Source organism: Astyanax mexicanus, chromosome 20, assembly GCF_023375975.1.
Source record: "Astyanax mexicanus isolate ESR-SI-001 chromosome 20, AstMex3_surface, whole genome shotgun sequence".
NCBI classification, from domain to species: Eukaryota; Metazoa; Chordata; class Actinopteri; order Characiformes; family Acestrorhamphidae; genus Astyanax; species Astyanax mexicanus.
The window spans coordinates 211,666-233,352 of NC_064427.1; the positions used below are offsets into that span (position 1 = coordinate 211,666).

Here is a 21,687-nt window from a genome sequence, read left to right on the forward strand (position 1 = left end):
AAAAAAAACATGCAAAGCTTTGTCTTTTTTTTCATAATGTATCTATTATTTTTATGAATTATATATTTATCACTGATACATGCGATTATCTATCTATCTATCTATCTATCTATCTATCTATCTATCTATCTATCTATCTATCTATCTATCTATCTATCTATCTATCTATCTATGTGGAATACAAATTATTTTGTTAAGTCACTGTTTTTACCAGCTGCTATAAATATTCTACATTTTATATGATTTATTTTTACACTGTTATCGTATTTTATTGCTTTGTATGTTATAGCAGTGTGATATGAGTGAACGCTGCTGTGATTTCTACTTAATAAATACAAAGGAATTTATACAGATCAGTACCATCAAACTCACAAACTGCACTAACCAATCAGAGCGCAGAGTCCAGACTCTCCCCGCCAATCCTGTTGAGAAAGGAGGGTGGGCGGAGCTTCAGGCGCGTGTCTCTCAGTGTCTACAGTATAAAGAATAAAAGTGTATCGCTATAAACAGACAGCGGCTCTGTGCAGCAAATAAACACGAACTACTTAATGTATTAATCCGCCGGGTGGTGATCAGGCTGTAGACTGGATGAGCTGATTCAGAAACAGACAGATACATAATAACACGCGCTCTTTTATCTCTATAATAACACGCACTGCTCACAGATCAGCGCCAGGGGGCGCTATAACACCACACCACACTGTGCTCTGAAACAATATTCACATATTCAGCATTATAGGTACAAAAATCAGTTATTAACTATACTTCTCTCTACATTTAGAACATTAATTAATATAAACAATGAGAGAAAAAATATTATAAAGGAAGAAAATGCTAAAGGATTAAAACAGTAAACAGAACTATATCAAATCAAAATTTCAGAGCAGCTTTACAGAAAATTGGTGTAGAAAAACAGAATCCACAGTGAGCGACAGAGACAGGAAAGAGCAGCAAGAAACACAGGGAAGAAACAACACTCACCTGTTCAGATTAATTATAAATGCATTAAAAACGAGGGTTTGATTTTAAAAAAACGAGGAATAGATTTTAAGCTCTTCAGTCATTTTTTACCCGGACCAGACTGTGGAAGGTCTAAGCTTTTCTGATATGCACTGTATTCTGGAATAATCTTTATATTACACAAATACTGTATTTATTCAATTAAAATTCCACTCCTGGTGCTGAATGCTGTGTCTGCTTTTCTTATCCTTATATAAACACCCTTAAATCTTATATATTTAATTCTGCAGTATATTTATCTGCTCTGTTTTGGATATGTTCAGTTCCAGATCTGGGAGGAACATACCTTCACACATTCTTCTCCACGGCTCGGTGTGTAGGAGAGCTTTAGAGCTTCATTAAACTGAACTGAGCTGATATTAAAGTTGTCAGCGGGTCATTTAGAGAATAAAACTTCATCTTCTAAAAATGTTCACGTCTCACAGCGCAGGAAGTTCCACCAGGGCTGTTTAGGAGGAGTTCTGCCCCACATATACAGACTACAGATTCTTTTATATGTAGGAGGTTTTTATTATGATGGGTTGGTTATGTTGGGGGTATCAGAGCTACAGTCCTCCTGAATTCCAGACCATCAAAACTTTATCAGCTCTGCAGTGAAGAGGTTTAAAATACTCAGTACTTTCCATTAAGACACTATATTACATATATAATATCAAAACAGGTCCAGGCTCCAAACACTGGCTGATATACTGCAGCACTGCCTCAGACTCGGCATCAGTCGTGCAGAATTGAGCTGAATGTGGTTTATACTCAGCAGCCGGGGCGTTGGCACAAGTGGGCGAGTCAATTCCCATATTATACTCACCACAGTTATACTCGGCACATAACTCTACATATATGCCCGAGCCAAGATCCAAACCACACGCAACTCAGACTCAAACTCTGATTTTTGGTATCTGGTATCTGTTAATCACCTGATATCTGTCATATTTACCATGTCTATTGTTATTGTTATAGTTTTAAGTTGCACGTTTGCACATTATGTTGTATATATAGTGCTGTGTGTCTGATCTATGATGCTGTTGGTCCTGGAGGAACATAATTTGGTTGAACTTTGTTTTAAATCACATGTAAACAAAAATAAACAAGCATCAGAGTAATTCAGATAAGTGTGTCATACAATAAATAAACAAACACACACAACAACAAACACAAAAAACTACAAACAGCACAATGCCCCGGTGATCTGGGGGAGGATGGTGAGGTTGAGCTGCAGCTGCAGGAGAAAACAGAGGAACAATGCTGGGAAAATCCTGGATCAACATGGTGAAGTAATGCAGCTGCAGATCTGGCAACCTTCCATCCTCCAGCACTGCTCACACACTGCAGCCAAACCACCAATTCACCACACACAAACAAACACCGCGCCCAAAATTAACCACACCCATGATTAAATTAAGAGAATTAGTACATGCATGTATATACACATATACACGTTTGAGCCGAGCAAGGTGTACTTTTCCCGACGTTACGATAGCAAAGACACAGAGTGCCGAGTCTCAAAGTTAAAGTTTAACTGATAATATACACTATAAATCCAAATATTTGTGGACACTCTTTCTAATAAATGTAACGTTCAGTTATTTGAGTTGCACCCAATGCTGCTGACACAGCACACTCACAGCTTGTGTATTTCCTGTGGTGGAGATATTACTGGTAGAATAGGACTCTCTGGAGCTGATAATGAGTAAACATTAAATCTGTTAGCATCCAACAGAAATAAAATAATCAGTAGATAAAAATAATCTATTACTCTATCTCTATTTCTGATTTTACTGCTTTAATTGAGTATTAATGGAAACAGTGTTGAGCGCAGGAATCATCTCTGATCCTGATGACATCACTGACATAAACAAGCTATTTGCATGCAGATATTTATCTAATGATTAGCTTAGCGTAGCTGAGGAGCATGCTGGTGGTCAGTGGGGTGATGAGGGCAGGGCTGGAGTGTTTCCTGCAGTGGGCGGAGTTACGGCTCTGGGTCACAGTGGGTTAGTGTGGGAAACTGGTACCTCAGGAAGGCCCTCAGGTTCAGAACGAGAATCTGTACAATAACTAGTTAAGAGTTCTCTGAGCATCTCTGCAGCGCTGCTCTACAACACAGGAAACTCTGATTGTTCTGTAGGAGCTGCTTCTCCCCGTCCCCACAGCTCACAAACAATCAGAACAGACAGGGGGGACTTTTTATTTGTTAGAAAGTATTTAAAAACTAATGTATGTATTTGTATGTTACTGCCAGTTAAATTCCCAGAGTTCACAACCATTTTGAACGTTTTGAACATTGTTGTTTTATTCTATAAACTACGGAATACATTTCTCCCAAAATCTAAATAAAAATATTGTCATTTATTTGCAGAAAATGAGAAATGGCTGAGCTTTCAGACCTCAAATAATGCAAAGAAAACAAGTTCATATTCATAAAGTTTTAAGAGTTCAGAAATAATCAATATTTGGTGGAATAACCCTGGTTTTTAATCACAGTTTTTTTCATGCATCTTGGCATCATGTTCTCCTCCACCAGTCTTACACACTGCTTTTGGATAACTTTATGCTGCTTTACTCCTGGTGTAAAAATTCAAGCAGTTCAGTTTGGTGGTTTGATGGCTTGTGATCATCCATCTTCCTCTTGATTAAATTCCAGAGGTTTTTAAATGTGCAGCAGGTGGTTTAGCATTGTATTGTTAATAAATGCATCAACATGAACATCCCTGTAATTTCTTCTAATAAAAGATCTGTAATATTGATCAGTCTGACTACAGTACTCTGTCTTTCCACTGTGTGACGATTCATTATCCCAGATTCCTCCAGTATTTATAGAGAATTCTTTACATTACACTTTTTAACACAAGTTTCTGTAAAATGCTGTAAAATGTTTTTGTTGTTGTTGATTTTGTTTTTACAGCGGTCTTGGATCGTCTTTGTTCTTAAGAAAAGTGCTAAACAAATAAATATGAATGGAAATAGGTTAGATCATAAGACTTTAATAAATAAAAGACTTTTAATACACATTAAAATAATATATCAAACACAGTCACCAAACAATTTCCCTGTGATGTCAGTGATGCATGCTGACTGGTTCAGCCTATAATTAGCCTGGTTCTGATGGTTTTAATGGTTTTGACGGTTGATGGTTGATGGTTTGTTAATGGTCTGAGGAAGTGCTGTGATCTCAGCGGGGGCTGAAATCCTGAATGAAGCAGGAAAACGGGAGGAAATGACAAAGTAAACAGTAAAGCGCTGAGAGTTTAACACAGTAAATACAGTCAGCTTTATCAGCCAATCAGACGAAGAGGACGGGTCACACTGTACATTCTGCTTCTCTGACTCACCAGCCGGACCCTGAGGTCCAGATCATCAGAACCACTGTGTTCTGGGTTTTAATCAGGAAACATTACTAATCCTCTCATTCCTCCACCATCTCTCATCTAAAACTGTGATTCATATAAACACAATTACCATTAGAGTGAATCATTCAGAGAGAAGAATATATATTTAAAGATTAAATAATCTAAGTATTGTATTTTATGTGTCACTCTGAACATCACCATAACTGACGGAACAGAGCAGGAGAAGACTGAATAAAGAACCACTATCTGATCAAAACAACTGTGATTAAAAACCAGGATTATTCCACCAAATATTGATTATTTCTGAACTCTTAAAACTTTATGAATATGAACTTGTTTTCTTTGCATTATTTGAGGTCTGAAAGTTCTGCATCTTTTTTGTTATTTCAGTCATTTCTCATTTTCTGTAAATAAATGCTCTAAATGAGAATATTTTTATTTGTAATTTGGGAGAAATGTTGTCTGTAGTTTATAGAATAAAACAACAATGTTCATTTTACTCAAACATAAACCTATAAATAGCAAAATCAGAGAAACTGATTCAGAAACTGAAGTGGTCTCTTCATTTTTTACAGAGCTGTATTTTAATATTCTGATTGTGATTTTCTCTTTAATAAAGTGCATCAACACTTTCAGATGAATTGTATTGTAATATACAGGATTAATTGTGAACACTGGTTTTAGTGGGAGAGTTGGTTATTTGTGTTTTCCCGGTTGATATGATGTAATAGGGGGTTGGTGAGGTATAAATACGGGGGACGTTGGGCTGCGAGTGTTTCCTGGTGATAAAGTCTCTCCGGAAATAGAAGTCATTAGTGAAATCTCTGCAGTATCTGTTTCTCTACAGCATCATTACAGTGTTTAGTGATTAAGCCCAAGAAACCCCCCGCCCCCCCCCCCCCCTCCCCTCCTCCTCAGGAGCGGAAACTCAACTCACGCCCCGGCCCAATCAACACCACCCATAAACATGACTCATAGATTAATCATACAGTATAATACAATATAATGATGTCATTAAACTGTGTGAGTGTGTGTGTGTGTGTGTGTGGGGGGGGGGGGTCTGATCCGTCAGTGAAAGTGTTCTCTAAACTCCTCAACAATTTCTACCTTAAATGGGAAAGTTTTATAAGGTTTATTATTGAACTTTAACTTGGTGTTTATTGTGTTTCTGCTCTGTTAGCTACACTGCTAACGCTAGCTACACTGCACTGAGAGAAACTTCCTTACATATTATACTAATCACTAAATAAATACTCTATACCTCACATTAATTATTAATTTAGTAACCTAGAAATATGTAGTAGATAATCTGATCAGTTTGGTGTAGAGTAACATTACTGACATGTCTGTGGCCGTGCCTGAGTATATCACTAGCTAGCTATATTTAGTAAAGAATAAGGTTTTCTTTTTATAATTCTTTTGTAGCAAAGTTGTAGTTTTACTAAATATAAAAGGTTTACAAAATGATACCACAAATATTTAATATTTAATAAATCATAAATGTTAAATAATTGTAAAAGTGTGCTCATTTTTTTCCATTTATAATCCTAAAATGTTAAAAGTAATGCTGTCATGTCCTTTAAATTAGTGTAATATTTGCTGTAATAAAAATACAGCAGTCTATTACTGCAAAACATACAGTATTTGACAGGTATTGTGACTGAAGGTACTGTATGCATACTGTAGAATTTACTACAACAACTTACACACTAATTACTGCCAGCAAATTGCTGAATATTTCACAATGTTTTTTATGACAGTTAAAAGTAGATTTTCTTAAGTTTGTTCATGTTAACGTTCAGTTAACTTTGTAAAATGTTGCATTCCAGCTAAAAATACCTGATTCCATCTGTGAAACACAGTGGTGGTAGTATCATGGTTTGTGCTGGGATTGGACGATTTGCCATTATTGCTGGAACAATGAATTCTGAATTATTCCAACTAATTCCAGTTATTCTGTCCGTGAGCTAAATCTCAGGAGAATGTGGGTCATGCAGCAAAACAATGACCCAAATCACATGAGTGATTCTACCAAAGAACAATTAAAGAAGATTAAATTTAATGTATTGGACCGGGGCCAAATCGAAGTCCTGGAGAAAAAACACCAAAATAACAGATCTGAAGCTGTTTAATAAAGATTTATTCTGAGAGTTATTTGGACGTTTGTTTTTTATAGATCTCAGTAGATATCAGAGAAATTCAAACACATGAAAACCCAGCTGTAGAGATGATGAAGATGCTGTGGGAGGAGTTTGGGTCGGATGGTTGGATTCAGAATCCCAGTAGAACAATAGTCTGAGAGGAAATAATAAGACAGGCAGGAAATCCTCCAGTAGAGGAGCATCCTCTCCTCTCCCATCACACATCACGCCACGCACCCGCACGTGCCCTGTACCAGCCTGTGCCCGCGGTGAGGACGTGGGCACGGCCAAACAGCCTGGATCCGTCATCCCAGTCTGACTGATGGATCTGATCACCAATCACACACTTACTTACTCACCAACATCTGCACCAGAATACAGTCATCAGAACAGAGGAAACATCTGGACCAGCACACACACACACACACACACACACACACATCTCTGCATGTTTCTGGGATGATTCCAGCATTGGATTTATGGTCTGATTAAAATCAAACTCAGTCTAAAGTGATTTAACACAATATCAGTTCTGCTCACTGTAAGAAACACAAAACCTGGAAATGCTTTGTTTCTGCTAAAGAAAAAAGTTAGAATAATCCTGTCTGTTCTCTATAGTCCAGCTACACACAAATTTGCTCTATAATGTTCTATAATGTAAAGTAGAAAAATCATAAAAACACTGGGGTTTGGGTCAGTAATTTCTGTGATGCAGCTTTAATGCAGAAAAGTACATTTATATCTTAGAGTAACGAATGCTGCTTTCAGGACCACGTCTTTTACAGGGACGTTCCTGCATTTTTTAACAGGACCATGTTAAACCACACGCTGCTCTCATTATAAAGGCCTGACTGTGGAAGAAGAGGGTACTGGACTGATCTAAACCCAGTAGAGAATAACGTGTGCAGAATTTAAAAATGGAAAATGCCATAATCCACACTCTGCTAAAGTTCTGAAAATACACCAGAATTCATCTAATAAAAAGTCAGAAATAGTTGATTTTCCTCAGTTTTATGAGGTAGAATTAATATTTTATGTTTTCCTTCTACTAAAACTAGACACATCCTGTCTATTGGCTGTTTTTCACCTATGCTAGTTAAATAGTTCCTAAATGATTTATGTCCAGAACATGCTGTTCTACAAAATAAGTCCTTAATTTATATAATAAAATAAATAAAAATAAAAAATAATTTAAAATGCTCTTTACTCTGTAGGATGTTACTCTATTTTTTTCATCCGCCTTCTGCATCCAATCCCGGAATAACAGAGAGATCTTGTTTTGTTTTCAGACTCCGGCTCTCTGCTCTGATTGGACATTCTGGTCACTATGTTGTGCGCACTCTTTCCTCTCAGTGTTTATTTGCTTGTAGGATGTTCTCCCATTAAAGTGGGTCAGGAGGGAGCGACGCCCCCCTGATCACTGCAGGGCTCCAGAACTGTGGGAGAATTACATCTCCCTCAGGGTGGACTAAGCCCCGCCCCCAAATTATCATTCATCATTTATCTTTCCATCAGCTCCGTTACTCTTACTGTAAATAAATACTGTAAATAACGAGATAACGGCCAACTGAATCCTGCCGCGTGACCAAACATCAGCTGTACATCGTGCGCTGAGTATTTCAGTAAATATAAAACACTCTATAAAATAACATCTAATAAGTTTTTTTACACGACCTGGATACAAACTGAAGATCAGAGATAAACAGCTCTGGAAAAAAAATGATGAGTTTCTTTGATTTTACCAAATTAAAAATCTCTGGAATATAATCAAGAGGAAGATGGATGATCACAAACCATCAAACCACCAAACTGAACTGCTTGAATTTTTGCACCAGGAGTAAAGCAGCATAAAGTTATCCAAAAGCAGTGTGTAAGACTGGTGGAGGAGAACATGATGCCAAGATGCATGAAAAAAAACTGTGACTTTGCATTATTTGAGGTCTGAAAGTTCTGCATCTTTTTTTGTTATTTCAGCCATTTCTCATTTTCTGTAAATAAATGCTCTAAATGAGAATATTTTTATTTAGAATTTGGGAGAAATAGTTTATATAATAAAACAACAATGTTCATTTTACTCAAACATAAACCTATAAATAGCAAAATCAGAGAAACGGATTCAGTGGTCTCTTTATTTTCTCCAGAGCTGTATAAAGTACTAGAGATCCAGATATGAGTAAAAGTAAAAGTGCTCAATCAAAAACATGACTTGAGTAGAAATTGAAGCAGCACACTTAGAACTAAAGTACAGCATTTTAGGACTTAAGTTAAATAATAAGTTACTTCTAATTATTTATTATATGCCTGAGCTAAAGATCCAGACGGATTTTCCACATTTGTGAAGAATGAACTAAAAAAAATTATTATAATTAAACCTTTTACTGCTATAGAAAATGAAAAAGTTTTGGAAATACAGGGTTTCTGTATGGCAGTGAAGATATTTAAAGAATTTAATTTTCACTGATTAGAAGTGATGCAGCTGTATATTATATGAAATATTTATAGTAAGTGCTGAGTGTTTAACAGCGTAACTCAGAAACACTCTTACATCAGGCCGTCGGGAGGAACAATAGACTGAATAAACAGAGCTTTTCCTTTAGAGAGTATACTACCTCTCCCCCCCTCCCCCCCCCCTCACGCCGCCGGGGTGTTTATACAGGACCACCACGACTCTAAAATCTGCTACTCAGCATTTCTCCACACTTTCATCCATCTCTTCAGTTTACTTTATTTATTATATATATGGATAATTGAAGTTTTTAACTAATTGATTTAGTATCAAATACAGACAAAGAGAGGATGAAGGATAAAGAAGACTGAGAGAACTGAAGGAGCAGATTTATACACATAGAATAGGTTTTATATTTTAGATGGCAAAAACTTCTCAACAAAGTAAAGAAGAAAATGACTTTAAGAAATGAAGGTCAGTTCAACCAAAAATAAGAATTTCTAAACCTTTGAAAATATCCTTTGGCGCAGTCCCAAAAAATACCATCAAACACATAATAATGATGAAACTGGCACTCATCAGGACCACCCCAGGAATGGATAGAAGAGCGAGAGTTTCCTCTGTTGTACAGGATAAGATCATCAGAGTTTCCAGCCTCAGAAACCACAAGTTAACAAACAGCTCCCCAGATCAGAGTATCTAAATACTTCACAGAGTATTTTGGTTTGTTTAACACTGTTTTTAAATTACTACATGATTCACTATGTGTTCCTTTATAGTCTGATAGATCACTTCACTATTCATTTACTATGTAGGAAAAAGAATTAAAAAAACTTACAAACTTTGAACTGGTCCTGCGTACAGGTTAAACATGTTTCAGTATAATCAGAATAAACTGTGATATGTGCTGATGGATTATTAGTTTGGTAACTGTCTGCTTGATGTTTGTATGTGTGATTTAGTGGAGTTCCCGCTGTGTTTTCCTCTGTTCTGCAGCTGCAGGAGAAACAATACAGCACTAAAGTCTCTCAGCTCACCCACTTCCTGTACTTCTCTTCCTACCGGCCTCTGAGCACGTAAACGCACAGGAAGCTACACCAGCTTATTTAAACATATGTTCTTTATACTGCTCTACAGGAGAGTTATCCACTCCCCCATCCTCTCAGCTTTACTCTACACACATTATACTCAGTACTCTCTACAGACAAAGCTGTAAAGTATCTCCATTCATTACTCTGTAGGTAGAAGTATAGTAGAGATACTATCAACTCAAGCTTTTAACTCTTTAAGTAAAAGTATAAAAGTACTGGTTTCAAAACTACTTAAAGTATAAAAGTAAAAGTAATATAAGGAGAGAAAAATAAGGCCATTAAGAAGAAAAGCTTAGGCCACGCCCTCAGAGTCCTATAGTGCACAGAAATATTTAACAATTACACAAATATAATAAGAGAATTTTATAAGAGAAATGTGAGTATAGATGTTTGTATATGAGAATGTTGTGAGAGTGTTGTAGCTGGTTGTGAGTGTTGTGAGAGTGTTGTGAGAATGTTGTAGTTGGTTGTGAGTGTTGTGAGAGTGTTGTGTGAGTGTTGTGAGAATGTTGTAGCTGGTTGTGAGAGTGTTGTGAAAGTGTTTTAGCTGGTTGTGAGTGTTGTAAGAGTGTTGTGAGAGTGTTGTGAGAGTGTTGTAGCTGGTTGTGAGTGTTGTGAGAGTGTTGTGAGAGTGTTGTAGCTGGTTGTGAGTGTTGTGAGAGTGTTGTGAGAGTGTTGTAGCTGGTTGTGAGTGTTGTGAGAGTGCAGTAGCTGGTTGTGAGTGTTGTGAGTTTAGGGAGGAAATCTCCTGACACTTCTGTCTTTGTTTTCCTGAAGGAGAGAATAGGAGGAAGTTAAACTGAGAGAGAGGGGGATTCTATTCCTTCAGTCCTCAGCAGATCATCTACTGACTTTACTCCTCCCCTATTCCACCATAACCCCGCCCCCTGATGCCCCCTGATGCTGCTGGCACTGCTCAGTAATCTCTACACTGTAATTTGAACATTCAGTCTGCCCTCTTTTCAGTTTGAACTGATAGCCACGCCCAGGGCAGGAGGGCGGGGCTGCTCTGTAAACAGGTGGGAAAATTATGTGCTTTTATCAATATTGCTGAAGCAGCACAACAACAACAACAACAGGAACACGAAACAATGTAGTTGATTGCGCTAAAAAAACTAAAAAATAAATTTTATGTTGAGTCAGAGCCAAGACAATATGCCAAATATTAGCAAGTTTAGGTTTTTTTTACAGATATTTTTTTCAGTGTTAAAATAGAGATGAGGAGAGGTATGTTTATCCTGAGTTAAGTTTTCCTCAGTATTTTGAAGTATTTCTCTGTAATCTATATTTTTTCAGTGATTTTACTAATCAATTTTGCATAAGAGAAATAAATTATCTGCTTTTAACAACTTTTCAATTTTCAAAAAGTAGATTTTCTGTAATTTTACACACAGTTATTGTTGTTATGCTAATAAACTCAGGAAGTTTTTGTGGAAGTTTATGGAACTTTCAGAGGTTCTCCAGTTTGAAACTCTGTTGGACTGATGCTTTGAGGAACCTTCCAGACAGGAAGCTTTTATTCTAAAAACCTTTTCTTAAGGGTTCTTCTAGAAACACAGATTAAGATGTTCCTCCACAGTTTAAACTGAAGAATCCATAAACAGTGTTCATACTGTGAACAATAAAAAAAAGTAAAACCCACTAAATTACAGAAGCGAGGCTTCTAGAAAATTATAGATGACACATAACGGCGCTCCACTCTCAGAGAACTAAACTCCTCTCACTTCTCATTGGTCAGCGGGAGACGCGCTGCAATCTGATTGGCTGTAAATTGAGGCTCTTTGTTTGAAGCGCTGTATTAATTGTCTGGGCTCGCGCGCGGTGTTAGTGCAGGTGGATGCGGATTCGGACCAGAACGGAACCACAGCAGTCGGTATTCAGTGCGCGCGCGCCTGGAGATGTAAGTTAGAGGACTGCAGTTGTTGAGGAACATCTCGCGCTCAGATCATCAGTTCGGCACGCGCAGACTCTCTGATCACCCATCAATCTCCCAATCTCTGATTATCGATCGCGGAGGCGGCGATAGCGCGCAGGATGTCGGGCTGCCTGGAGGTGCTCGGGATGTGCCTGGCGGTGGGCGGGTCGCTGCTGGTGATGGTCGCGTGCGGGCTGCCCACCTGGAAGGTGTCCGCGCACATCGACGGGAACATCGTGGTGGCGCAGAGCTTCTGGGACGGGCTGTGGATGTCCTGCGTGGTTCAGAGCACCGGACAGATCCAGTGTAAACTGCACGACTCAGTGCTCGCGCTCTCCGCGGACCTGCAGACGGCACGCGCGCTCACCGTGATCGCCGCCGTGCTGGGCGTGCTGGGAGCGGCGGTGACGGTGTCGGGCGCGCGCTGCACCAACTGCGTGCGGACGCCGTCCACCAAGGCGCGCGCCGTGATGTGCGGGGGTGCGCTGTGCGTGGCCGCGGGGCTGTTCGTGCTCGTGCCCGTGTGCTGGATGGCCAACAACATCATCTCGGACTTCTACAACCCGCACGTGCCGCTTTCCAGCAAGCGCGAGATCGGCTCCGCGCTCTATATCGGTTGGGCGGCGGCGGCGCTGCTGCTGTTTGCGGGCGCGGGACTCTGCTGCTCGGGGTTGCGGGACGACAGGAAGGCGCGCGCGGTGAAGTACCCGGTCAATAAGAGCCCCGTGCACAGCGGCGAGTACGACAAGAGGAACTACGTGTGAAGAGGACACGCGCGAGACTCCGCGTGCAGGTGCTGCAGGTGTTAATCTGCCCTGTACTGGTGGAGGAACTGTACTGTAAAAAAAAACAATATTTTGTAATAAGCAAAAACATTATTTTTAAATTTTTGCGGGTTTTTCTCAGTTCTTATTAGAGTGTAATTGAGAGATATAAACGGGTATTCGCATCTTTTTATGTTTTTATCGAGTTCATTAAACAAAAAGTCTTTATAATCTCTGAGCAAACATAAGTTGAATCAGCAAGAAAACATTTGGGGAAATGTTGAACCAATTAGCTTTTCTTGCACTTAAACATTATTAACTTCATTTTTTTAGGAATAGTTCTTATAAGCAGCCCCCTTCTACCATGCATGCAGCTATTATTTTAAACACAGTGTAAACATAACCTACTTATATTTATTTTTTTATTAAATCACTGCTGTATATAAGAATGCTTTACAGGTTTCTGACAGAAGTAAATCTCCATCTATTGAGATTCACTCAGCAGCTTCTATATGTAAAGATCTACAATCTCCATTATCCCATTTTACCAAAAATCGCATTAAAACTCAATAAATCAAATTAACCTCTTACATTAACCTCCCATTTCTAGATCAAACCACATCACTTTTTAAATGCCCAATAAGAGATAAAATCCCAAACAGAGCTGTCCAACATCTGGCTCATTAACCCTTTGTTATCAGGTTGTTGTGGTTTTCTGTGTTGGGGGTATATTGTGTTTTGGGGGTGTATTGTGTTTTTCTCTCTGTATTCAGGGCACTGATTTGATTGCACACAGCCTCTGTGTGAAAATCAGCCTGTTGTTTCAGAGCCACTGGACCCTACTGACTCTGTTCTGATAAGCTACTCATCTTCATTTACATCAACTTTCACATCTAAACACTGAATATAAAGGGATGTAATTTTCTGTCTGATTTTAAAATGTTAAAAGCTTTGTTTATTTACCTAAACATCACTGGATTTACTGTTTTATAATAAAAGATAAAAAAAAAACAAATGTTCCTTTTTCTTTCCTTCAAAATTACAGTTAATTACAAATTACTGCTCAAAAGTTTTAGAACACAAATTGTTTGAAATGTATAAATACATATTGATAATATATTGTTTAAACTTTCACTATTACTCCTAAATAAATCAAACTATGAGTTTTCTATTCATATCGCCCAACAATGACTTACAGTAGACCAGCAGCACCAGAGCCAGACCAATACTGAAATATATTGGGGGAGTTGTGACTGATAGTATATATATATAAATATATAAATATACACAGCACCTAAAAAAAAAAATTATTGCTTGGTTGCTGACTTTCGAATAAGCAGACATTCAATCTCCAAACCTGAATATGGATGGTAAAAACCATCAAACCAAGCTGAACTGCTTGAAGGTCACCCAAAAGACCAAGATGCATGAAAACTGTGATTAAATACCAGGATTATTCCACCAAATATTGATTATTTCTGAACTCTTAAAACTTTATGAATATGAACTTGTTTTCTTTGCATTATTTGAGGTCTGAAAGCTCTGCATCTTTTTTCTTATTTCAGTCATTTCTCATTTTCTGTAAATAAATGCTCTAAATGAGAATATTTTTATTTTGAATTTGGGAGAAATGTTGTCTGTAGTTTATAGAATAAAACAACAATTAATTATTAATTGACTTTAATGAAAAGCAATTAATACCCCGATTTAAAATGTAAATGGTAATAATAAATAAATAACAATAGTGTGTATATAAAAGGAGACGTGTGATCCCTTTGACCTGCATCATGGTGAAGCCAATCAGAATGCCTGACCTACTTTCCACACTAACAATGACCTCTCTCCCACTTCCACAACAATCACCAGCATCACTCAGAGACGGGGTAAAAATTACAGCCTCTCCCCCGATTTAACCCTCAGATTACAGCTGTTATTAATCACAGCACTGCGCTCATTTCCTCACCAGAGAGAAACAGAAGCACCCTCAGATCCACAGAGTTTAGATGACAAACCAGAAAAAACTCAGCATGAGCCCAAATATTACTGTTTAACTTCATTTCATTATTAATAAACATCAATTCCTGCATTTTACAACTTTACTGTACACAACACAAGCCTTCTGTTATAATCTGAGATTTCATAATATTTTCCAAGGCACAATCAGTAATAAATGTGAACGAGTGTGAAATTGCTACAGGAGTCCAAACACTGAAGAGTGTTGTTGTGTTCTATACCTGGCAACCCAGGTGTGGAAATGGGACTGGGGGAAATGGTGGTGGCCAGGTATGGAGGCTACATCCTACACAGATAACCATGATCTACCACAGATAAAACCACAGTAATATAATCATTTATTACTACTAATTATGACACTAATGCTAATAATAAAATACTGACTGATGCTCATAGGTACTTAGCGAACACATTTTCTTAATATTTCTTGATACATCCTGATCGAGTTATTCCAGAAAATTTTATCCTTAATGACCCTTTAAAAAGCGTGATTTTTTGTCACTCAACTAAGCATTTATTTTAAAATAGAAATAAATCAATCCAGTTATGCTTTGAACTGAACTAAAAACATAAATACAAATTTAAAGATTTAATTTTATTTTCTAAACCCGTGAGGAACTTTATTTAACTGTGTTTTTTTTTAGATCTGTTTAATTTACTCCCAAACTCTGATTCTCAGCTGCAGTTCTGAGATCTTTATTGTTACAAATTGTTTTAACATTTATTTTACATAATATTTTAACATTAAACAATAATAATGCAGGGTGGAACAGCGTGATGACGGCACAGACTGAATGGTGTTTATGTTTAATCAGCTGACAAAAATAAAATCATTCAGCACTCATTCACTCAGAGGAACAAAAGAGAGATATTTTAAACTGATATTTATTTTAAACTTCATTTTTATTGTGCGTGTGTATATTTATTATGTGCAACCAAACCCTGATTTTAGTCGTATCCACAGAAAAAAGAACAGAGTAAAATTTCTACATCATTCTGTACAAACTTCAACAACAAACCTGACCAATCAGCTCAGAGGAGAAAAGAAATACAGAGAAAAAACGACTAGAAACTATTTCTGTAAGAAGCTGGAAAAATGAGAAACTCTTATGAATTATTTATTAACTGTTTTGTGTTAAGTTGGATGTTCAGGAGTCCCACAGGGCTCTAGATTAAGGCCGATGATGTCTCTGATAGTAAATATGACAGTAATGCAGGTGTGAAGATCTGAACCGAAGCTCCAGTTTCAGGTTCTAATGAGATAAAGAACCTAATTCTACATTTAGAACCATAAATAAGATCAGTTTAGAACCATTTCAGAAGATTTATTTTGATGAAGTAACGTTCTCTCAGGCAGGAGAGCTGAGTCCTGGAGTGGAGATCCACCACCCAGCAGATCACACACACACAGACGCACACACACACACACACACACACACACACACACACACACACACCTGATCCAGGTAATTAAGGCCTTCAGGAACAGGAGAACATTCAGGTGGACTCAGGTGTGTGTGTGATCTGCAGGGTGGTGGATCTCCAGCTCTGAGGATGAGCTCCGTGATCAGCGCAGGCACTCTGCTGCCTCCTGGTGGCAGGATTAAAAAATGCACTCAAACAGGCTCCTGTAGCTCCTCCCCCTCCCACACTCCTCAGGTATTCCACCCGTCTCTCCAGATCACCTCCAGATCCTGGTGAACAGGTGTAACTGGCGGTGTGGTAGGAAGACGAAGGCAGCAGGTGATGGTGATGACGATCAGTCTCTACTGCTGATACTCCTTCAGCACCTGGTTGGCGATCACCAGTCTCTGGATCTCACTGGTTCCCTCGTAGATCTCGGTGATGCGAGCGTCGCGGTAGTGCCGCTCCGCCGGCATGTCCGTCACATAACCCATCCCCCCCAACACCTGGATCGCCTTCAGATCAAAATATATAAAAAACATATATATCAAATAAATAAAATATATATTATACTCATTTATTACACTGATCTACACCTGCGAGAGCAGAGAGGATGGAGCTGAAGTTTCTCACCTGGTGGGAACAGAACGTCGCCGCCTCAGACGCTGCCAGCTTAGCCATCGCCGCCTCCTGAGAGGAATAATCAATAATCAATATTAATAAATAAATAATAATAATAACAATAATAATGGTCACTTCTCTTAACTAATACAGAACCTAGTAAACAGTAAACAGTAGATCTGTGGTATTGATCAGTAAAGGGTTAAACAGTAGAACTTGCCTTGGAGAACGGTTTCTTCGCATCTCGTAACATGGAAGCTTTCCAGGTGAGGAGACGAGCGCTCTCTAGCGCCACCGCCATGTCCGCCAACTTAAACTGCAACAGATCAGAGTTACAACCAAGAGTTCATCATCCAATCATTTACATTCAGTACAATTCTCAGTGTGATGTCAGTGTGATGTCAGGGTGATGTCAGGGTGCTGTACCTGTATTGCCTGCATCTTAGCGATTGGAGCTCCGAAGGCGGTTCTCTTGTGAGCGTAATCCGCCGCACAGTCCAGCGCCGCCTGAGCGATTCCCAGAGCCTGAGACGCGATCCCGATACGCCCACTGTCCAGAGTTTGCTGTTCAACACACACATTACAATCATCACACACACACACACACATTACAATCATCACACACACACACACACACACATTACAATAATCACACACACACACACACACACACACACACATTACAATAATCACACACACACACACACATTACAATCATCACACACACACACACATTACAATAATCACACACACACACACACACACACACACACATTACAATCATCACACACACACACACACATTATAATCATCACACACACAAACACACACACTACAGGACATCCAAATACCAAAACGTACAGATTAGCTTTTTTATCAATTAAATTCTATTCTATTCCAATTGTTTTCTACTCTATACGTCTAAACAGCCAATCAGAGGGAAGAGAAGTGAGGACTGGAAAGTCTCAATCCTCAGTTTGATTCTCACCATGGCGATTTTAAAGCCCATCCCCCGTTCTCCCAGTAGGTTCCCCAGAGGGACGCGGCAGTCCTCCAGTATGATGTTGGCCGTAGACGAGGCTCTGATTCCCAGTTTATCCTCCTTCTTCCCCAGAGAGAGACCCGGGTGAGGCATCGGCACCAGGAACGCACTGATCCCCTGATCACACACACCCACACACACCCACACATTATATACACACACACACACACACACACACACACACACACAAACACACACCCACACATTATATACACACACACACACACACACACACACAAACACACACCCACACATTATATACACACACACACACACACACACACACAAACACACAATATTTATTCAACAAACAAGTAAACAAAATTAAGAAAACGTGACTGAAATGACTGAACATGTATTAATAACTGTATTAATATTCTATTAATATTAATATTAATATATATTTTATATAGTATGAACCTTGTGTTTGAGGCTCTTGTCGGTGGTGGCGAAGACCACACTGGCTGAAGCGTCCCAGCAGTTGGTGATCCAGGCTTTAGTGCCGTTCAGCACCCACTCGCCCCCGTCCTGCCGAGCCACCGTGGAGGCGGCGCCCGCGTCACTACCGTTACCTACCAGCATCACAACACATACATTATCACCATCACCATCACTATCACTATAATCACCATCACTATAATCACCATCACCATCATCACCATCACCATCACCACAATCATCACCATTACTATCACCACAATCATCACCATTATCACCATCACTATCACTATAATCACCATCACCATCATCACCATCACTATCATCACCATCACTATCACCACAATCATCACCATCACTATCACCACAATCATCACCATCATCACCATCACTATCATCACCATCACTATCACCACAATCATCACCATCACTATCACCACAATCATCACCATCACCATCATCACCATCACTATCACCACAATCATCACCATCACTATCACCACAATCACAATCATCACCATCATCACCATCACAATCATCACCATCACTATCACCACAATCACAATCATCACCATCATCACCATCACAATCATCACAATCATCACCATTATCACCATCACTATCATCATCATCATCATCATTATACCCAAAGCTCAGAATAACTCAGATCACCCTGAATATCAGATAAAGCAGATACACTTTATTATTTTATTTATTTATTTATTTTTTTTATTTTTTATTTTACCTGGTTCACTCAGAGCGAAGCAGCCCACCTTCTCCCCCGTGGTGAACGGAGGAATCCACTGCTGCTTCTGCTCCTCAGAACCGAACTTCAGAACCGGACCCAGGTACAACGACTGAAACACACACACACACACACACACACACAGAGGAATAAACTTAGCTTACACACACTAAACACACAATTTAAAATCAATCTGCACATCATTCTTTAAAACTTTAAAAAAATGAAAAATGTACATTATTGACGCTGGCGATGACGCCTGTAGACGCGCAGCCTCTGCTCAGCTCCTCTATAGCCAGACTGTACGCCAGATAATCCATCCCAGCCCCCCCGAGACTCTCCGGCACCTCCACCGCCATCACTCCCATCGCTCCCAGCTCACGAACCTGCACACACACCATTCACACCTCAACTCACAACTTCAGAACTACAGGTAAATACAGCATTCTCAACAATTAAACACAACATAATATTTAAACATCTAAAACTGTAATTAATCTGCTCAGAAACGTGTTTATTTATGTTAGAATAATTCTGAGGGGAGGCAGGTTTTCAGGTTTATAAGTTTTCAGGTTGTTTTTACCTGTTTTGCTGGAAAGGTGTGACTCTTGTCGAGCTGTGCGGCGATGGGGGCGAGCTCCCGGTCTGCGTAATCCCGACACGTCTGTCTCATCATCTGATGAAGCTCAGGTAACTCTGCCAGCTGAGTTAAACTGCGGGCGCCGCACCCCACAGCTAAACCCACAGCTGCACAAATACAAAGATCATAAAATCACATATTCAATTATTTTAATTAAAGAGACATTATGAAATTCGCTGCAGTAAAGTGTACTTATTGATTTGGCAGGGTTACAGCTCACTCACCCAGAGCTGTGCAGTTGAATCCTAATGTTCATATTGTTTAGATATTAAATATTTTGACACAAACAACAAATAACAATAATGTGCTGATCACATGATCAGTTAGTAAATATATAGTTTATTTTTCTCCTGCTGCAGTTACTACACACTGTTTTGGAGTCAGTTATTGAAGCACTGATTGGTCAATAAGCATGACTGAATAAAAAACTGTTTACTGTTATAAATATGAACAAACACACAAATAAACACAATATAGACCAATATCACCATTATCACATATTACTGAGGTAATGTAATTATCATTACAGATCTAATCTTTTTACTACACTTTCACACTCTCTCAGAACAGACTGAACTATAAAGACTAAACGTTACTTCGCTACACGTTACTGTAACGTTGTCCTAACGTTACTCCAGTGTTCTGAGCGCAGGGGATTGTGGGTAAGCAGGGTTATATGAAAGTAGGTGAAAGGTCAGTTAAAGGAACCTAAACACAGTTGTAATGTTTCTCAGTAAAAACTACAGAATTTAGAACCGGAGAACCCTGCACTCAGATCCGCGTTTAATAAACGGGGTAAAACCTGTAATTAATGTCAATAACGGTCTGATTAAAGAGATATTAATGATAAATATAGTACAATAAATCCATGCTGAGAGCAGAGAGCTGTTTTTAACTTTAACTGTACACACAAAACTCATAATAAACACATCCGCAGGGCTCAGTCTGTGTGTTTCTGTATAATAATAGAGGAAAATATAAATAATTTTAATAATCAGGATCTGATTTAATATAATCTGATCCAGCAGGAGATTAACGTTAATCTGATTCACACTGAGGATATAAAGCGGGGATATGATAGTGAGATTACTTTAATAGGGCTGAGTATGAAGTAAAAGGGTTAATGAGTTATAATGAGTTATAATGAGTATAGATTATATTATGATATATAAGGTTATATAATATAATATAATAATAGTGTTGAGGTTGAGGGTGAGGAGAGCCGGTGCAGCGGGTTATTTACAGTATTAAACTCTGCGGCGGTGTAACCGCGCTGTTATCTGTAGAGTGTGTAAATTATGGTGGGGATAAAGAGCAGATATAAATATATAATAATTATATTAATATAAATTTATATTCTGACCTTTCCGTGCTTTTATCAGCGCCGACATTCTGCTCTCTTCTTCTCCTCATTCACTCAGAAACACCACAGCGCCCCCAGCGGCCACAATTACAACACACAGTAATAACAGCGCCCCCAACGGCCGCTTTACAGCACTACACTGCGTTACACACGACCCACAGACTGATACGTTATATAGTTCTGTCTCTATAGTGCCTTAATTCAACACTGCCTTAATTCAACACTGCCTTAATTCAACACTGCCTTAATTCAACACTACCTTAATTCAACACTGACCTAATTGAGTATGGAGTTCAGTAGAGCTTTACAGATTTACACTGGAATCCTCTTCCATTTCTCCATAACAACATCACGGAGCCGGTGGATGTTAAGAGTTCCTTTCAATATAATAAAATGTTCTCAAAAATGTGAAGAGTGTACTCACTTTTATAAGATATTTTACATACTACTAATATATTTTTATTAATATTATTACTAGTCAAATTCAAATTTTAGATATGAAAATTTATATCTGAGGTCATATATTATAAAGTCAGAATTTTGTACTGATCATGTGACTACTTAGAATAGATTTAAAGATCTTTAGATGTGATGTTATTTCTAGTAAATACTAGAGCTGATATCTGAAAAGAGAGATTTTAGCAGTATAAGCTGCGGTACATAGATTTGCAAATTTACCAGAAAACTACTAGTAAAA

General features: G+C 38.6%; 2 protein-coding genes across 2 annotated transcripts; one reads left to right on the forward strand and one right to left on the reverse strand.

The window, feature by feature from the left end:
* Positions 1-12,048: 12,048 nt before the first annotated feature.
* Positions 12,049-13,733, forward strand: cldn5b (claudin 5b). Its single transcript, XM_007241567.4, has one exon. It carries the CDS (start codon positions 12,080-12,082, stop codon positions 12,722-12,724), a length of 645 nt encoding a protein of 214 aa, XP_007241629.1. The 5' UTR covers positions 12,049-12,079; the 3' UTR covers positions 12,725-13,733.
* A 1,904-nt stretch (positions 13,734-15,637) lies between these two features.
* On the reverse strand, positions 15,638-21,085 carry acads (acyl-CoA dehydrogenase short chain). Its single transcript, XM_022664590.2, has 10 exons — positions 20,991-21,085; positions 19,571-19,734; positions 19,224-19,373; positions 18,988-19,099; positions 18,225-18,376; positions 17,751-17,921; positions 17,189-17,326; positions 16,983-17,078; positions 16,775-16,831; positions 15,638-16,656 (listed from the first exon to the last, which is right to left on the reverse strand). Exons 1-10 carry the CDS (start codon positions 21,016-21,018, stop codon positions 16,504-16,506), a joined length of 1,221 nt encoding a protein of 406 aa, XP_022520311.1. The 5' UTR covers positions 21,019-21,085; the 3' UTR covers positions 15,638-16,503.
* Positions 21,086-21,687: the final 602 nt, after the last annotated feature.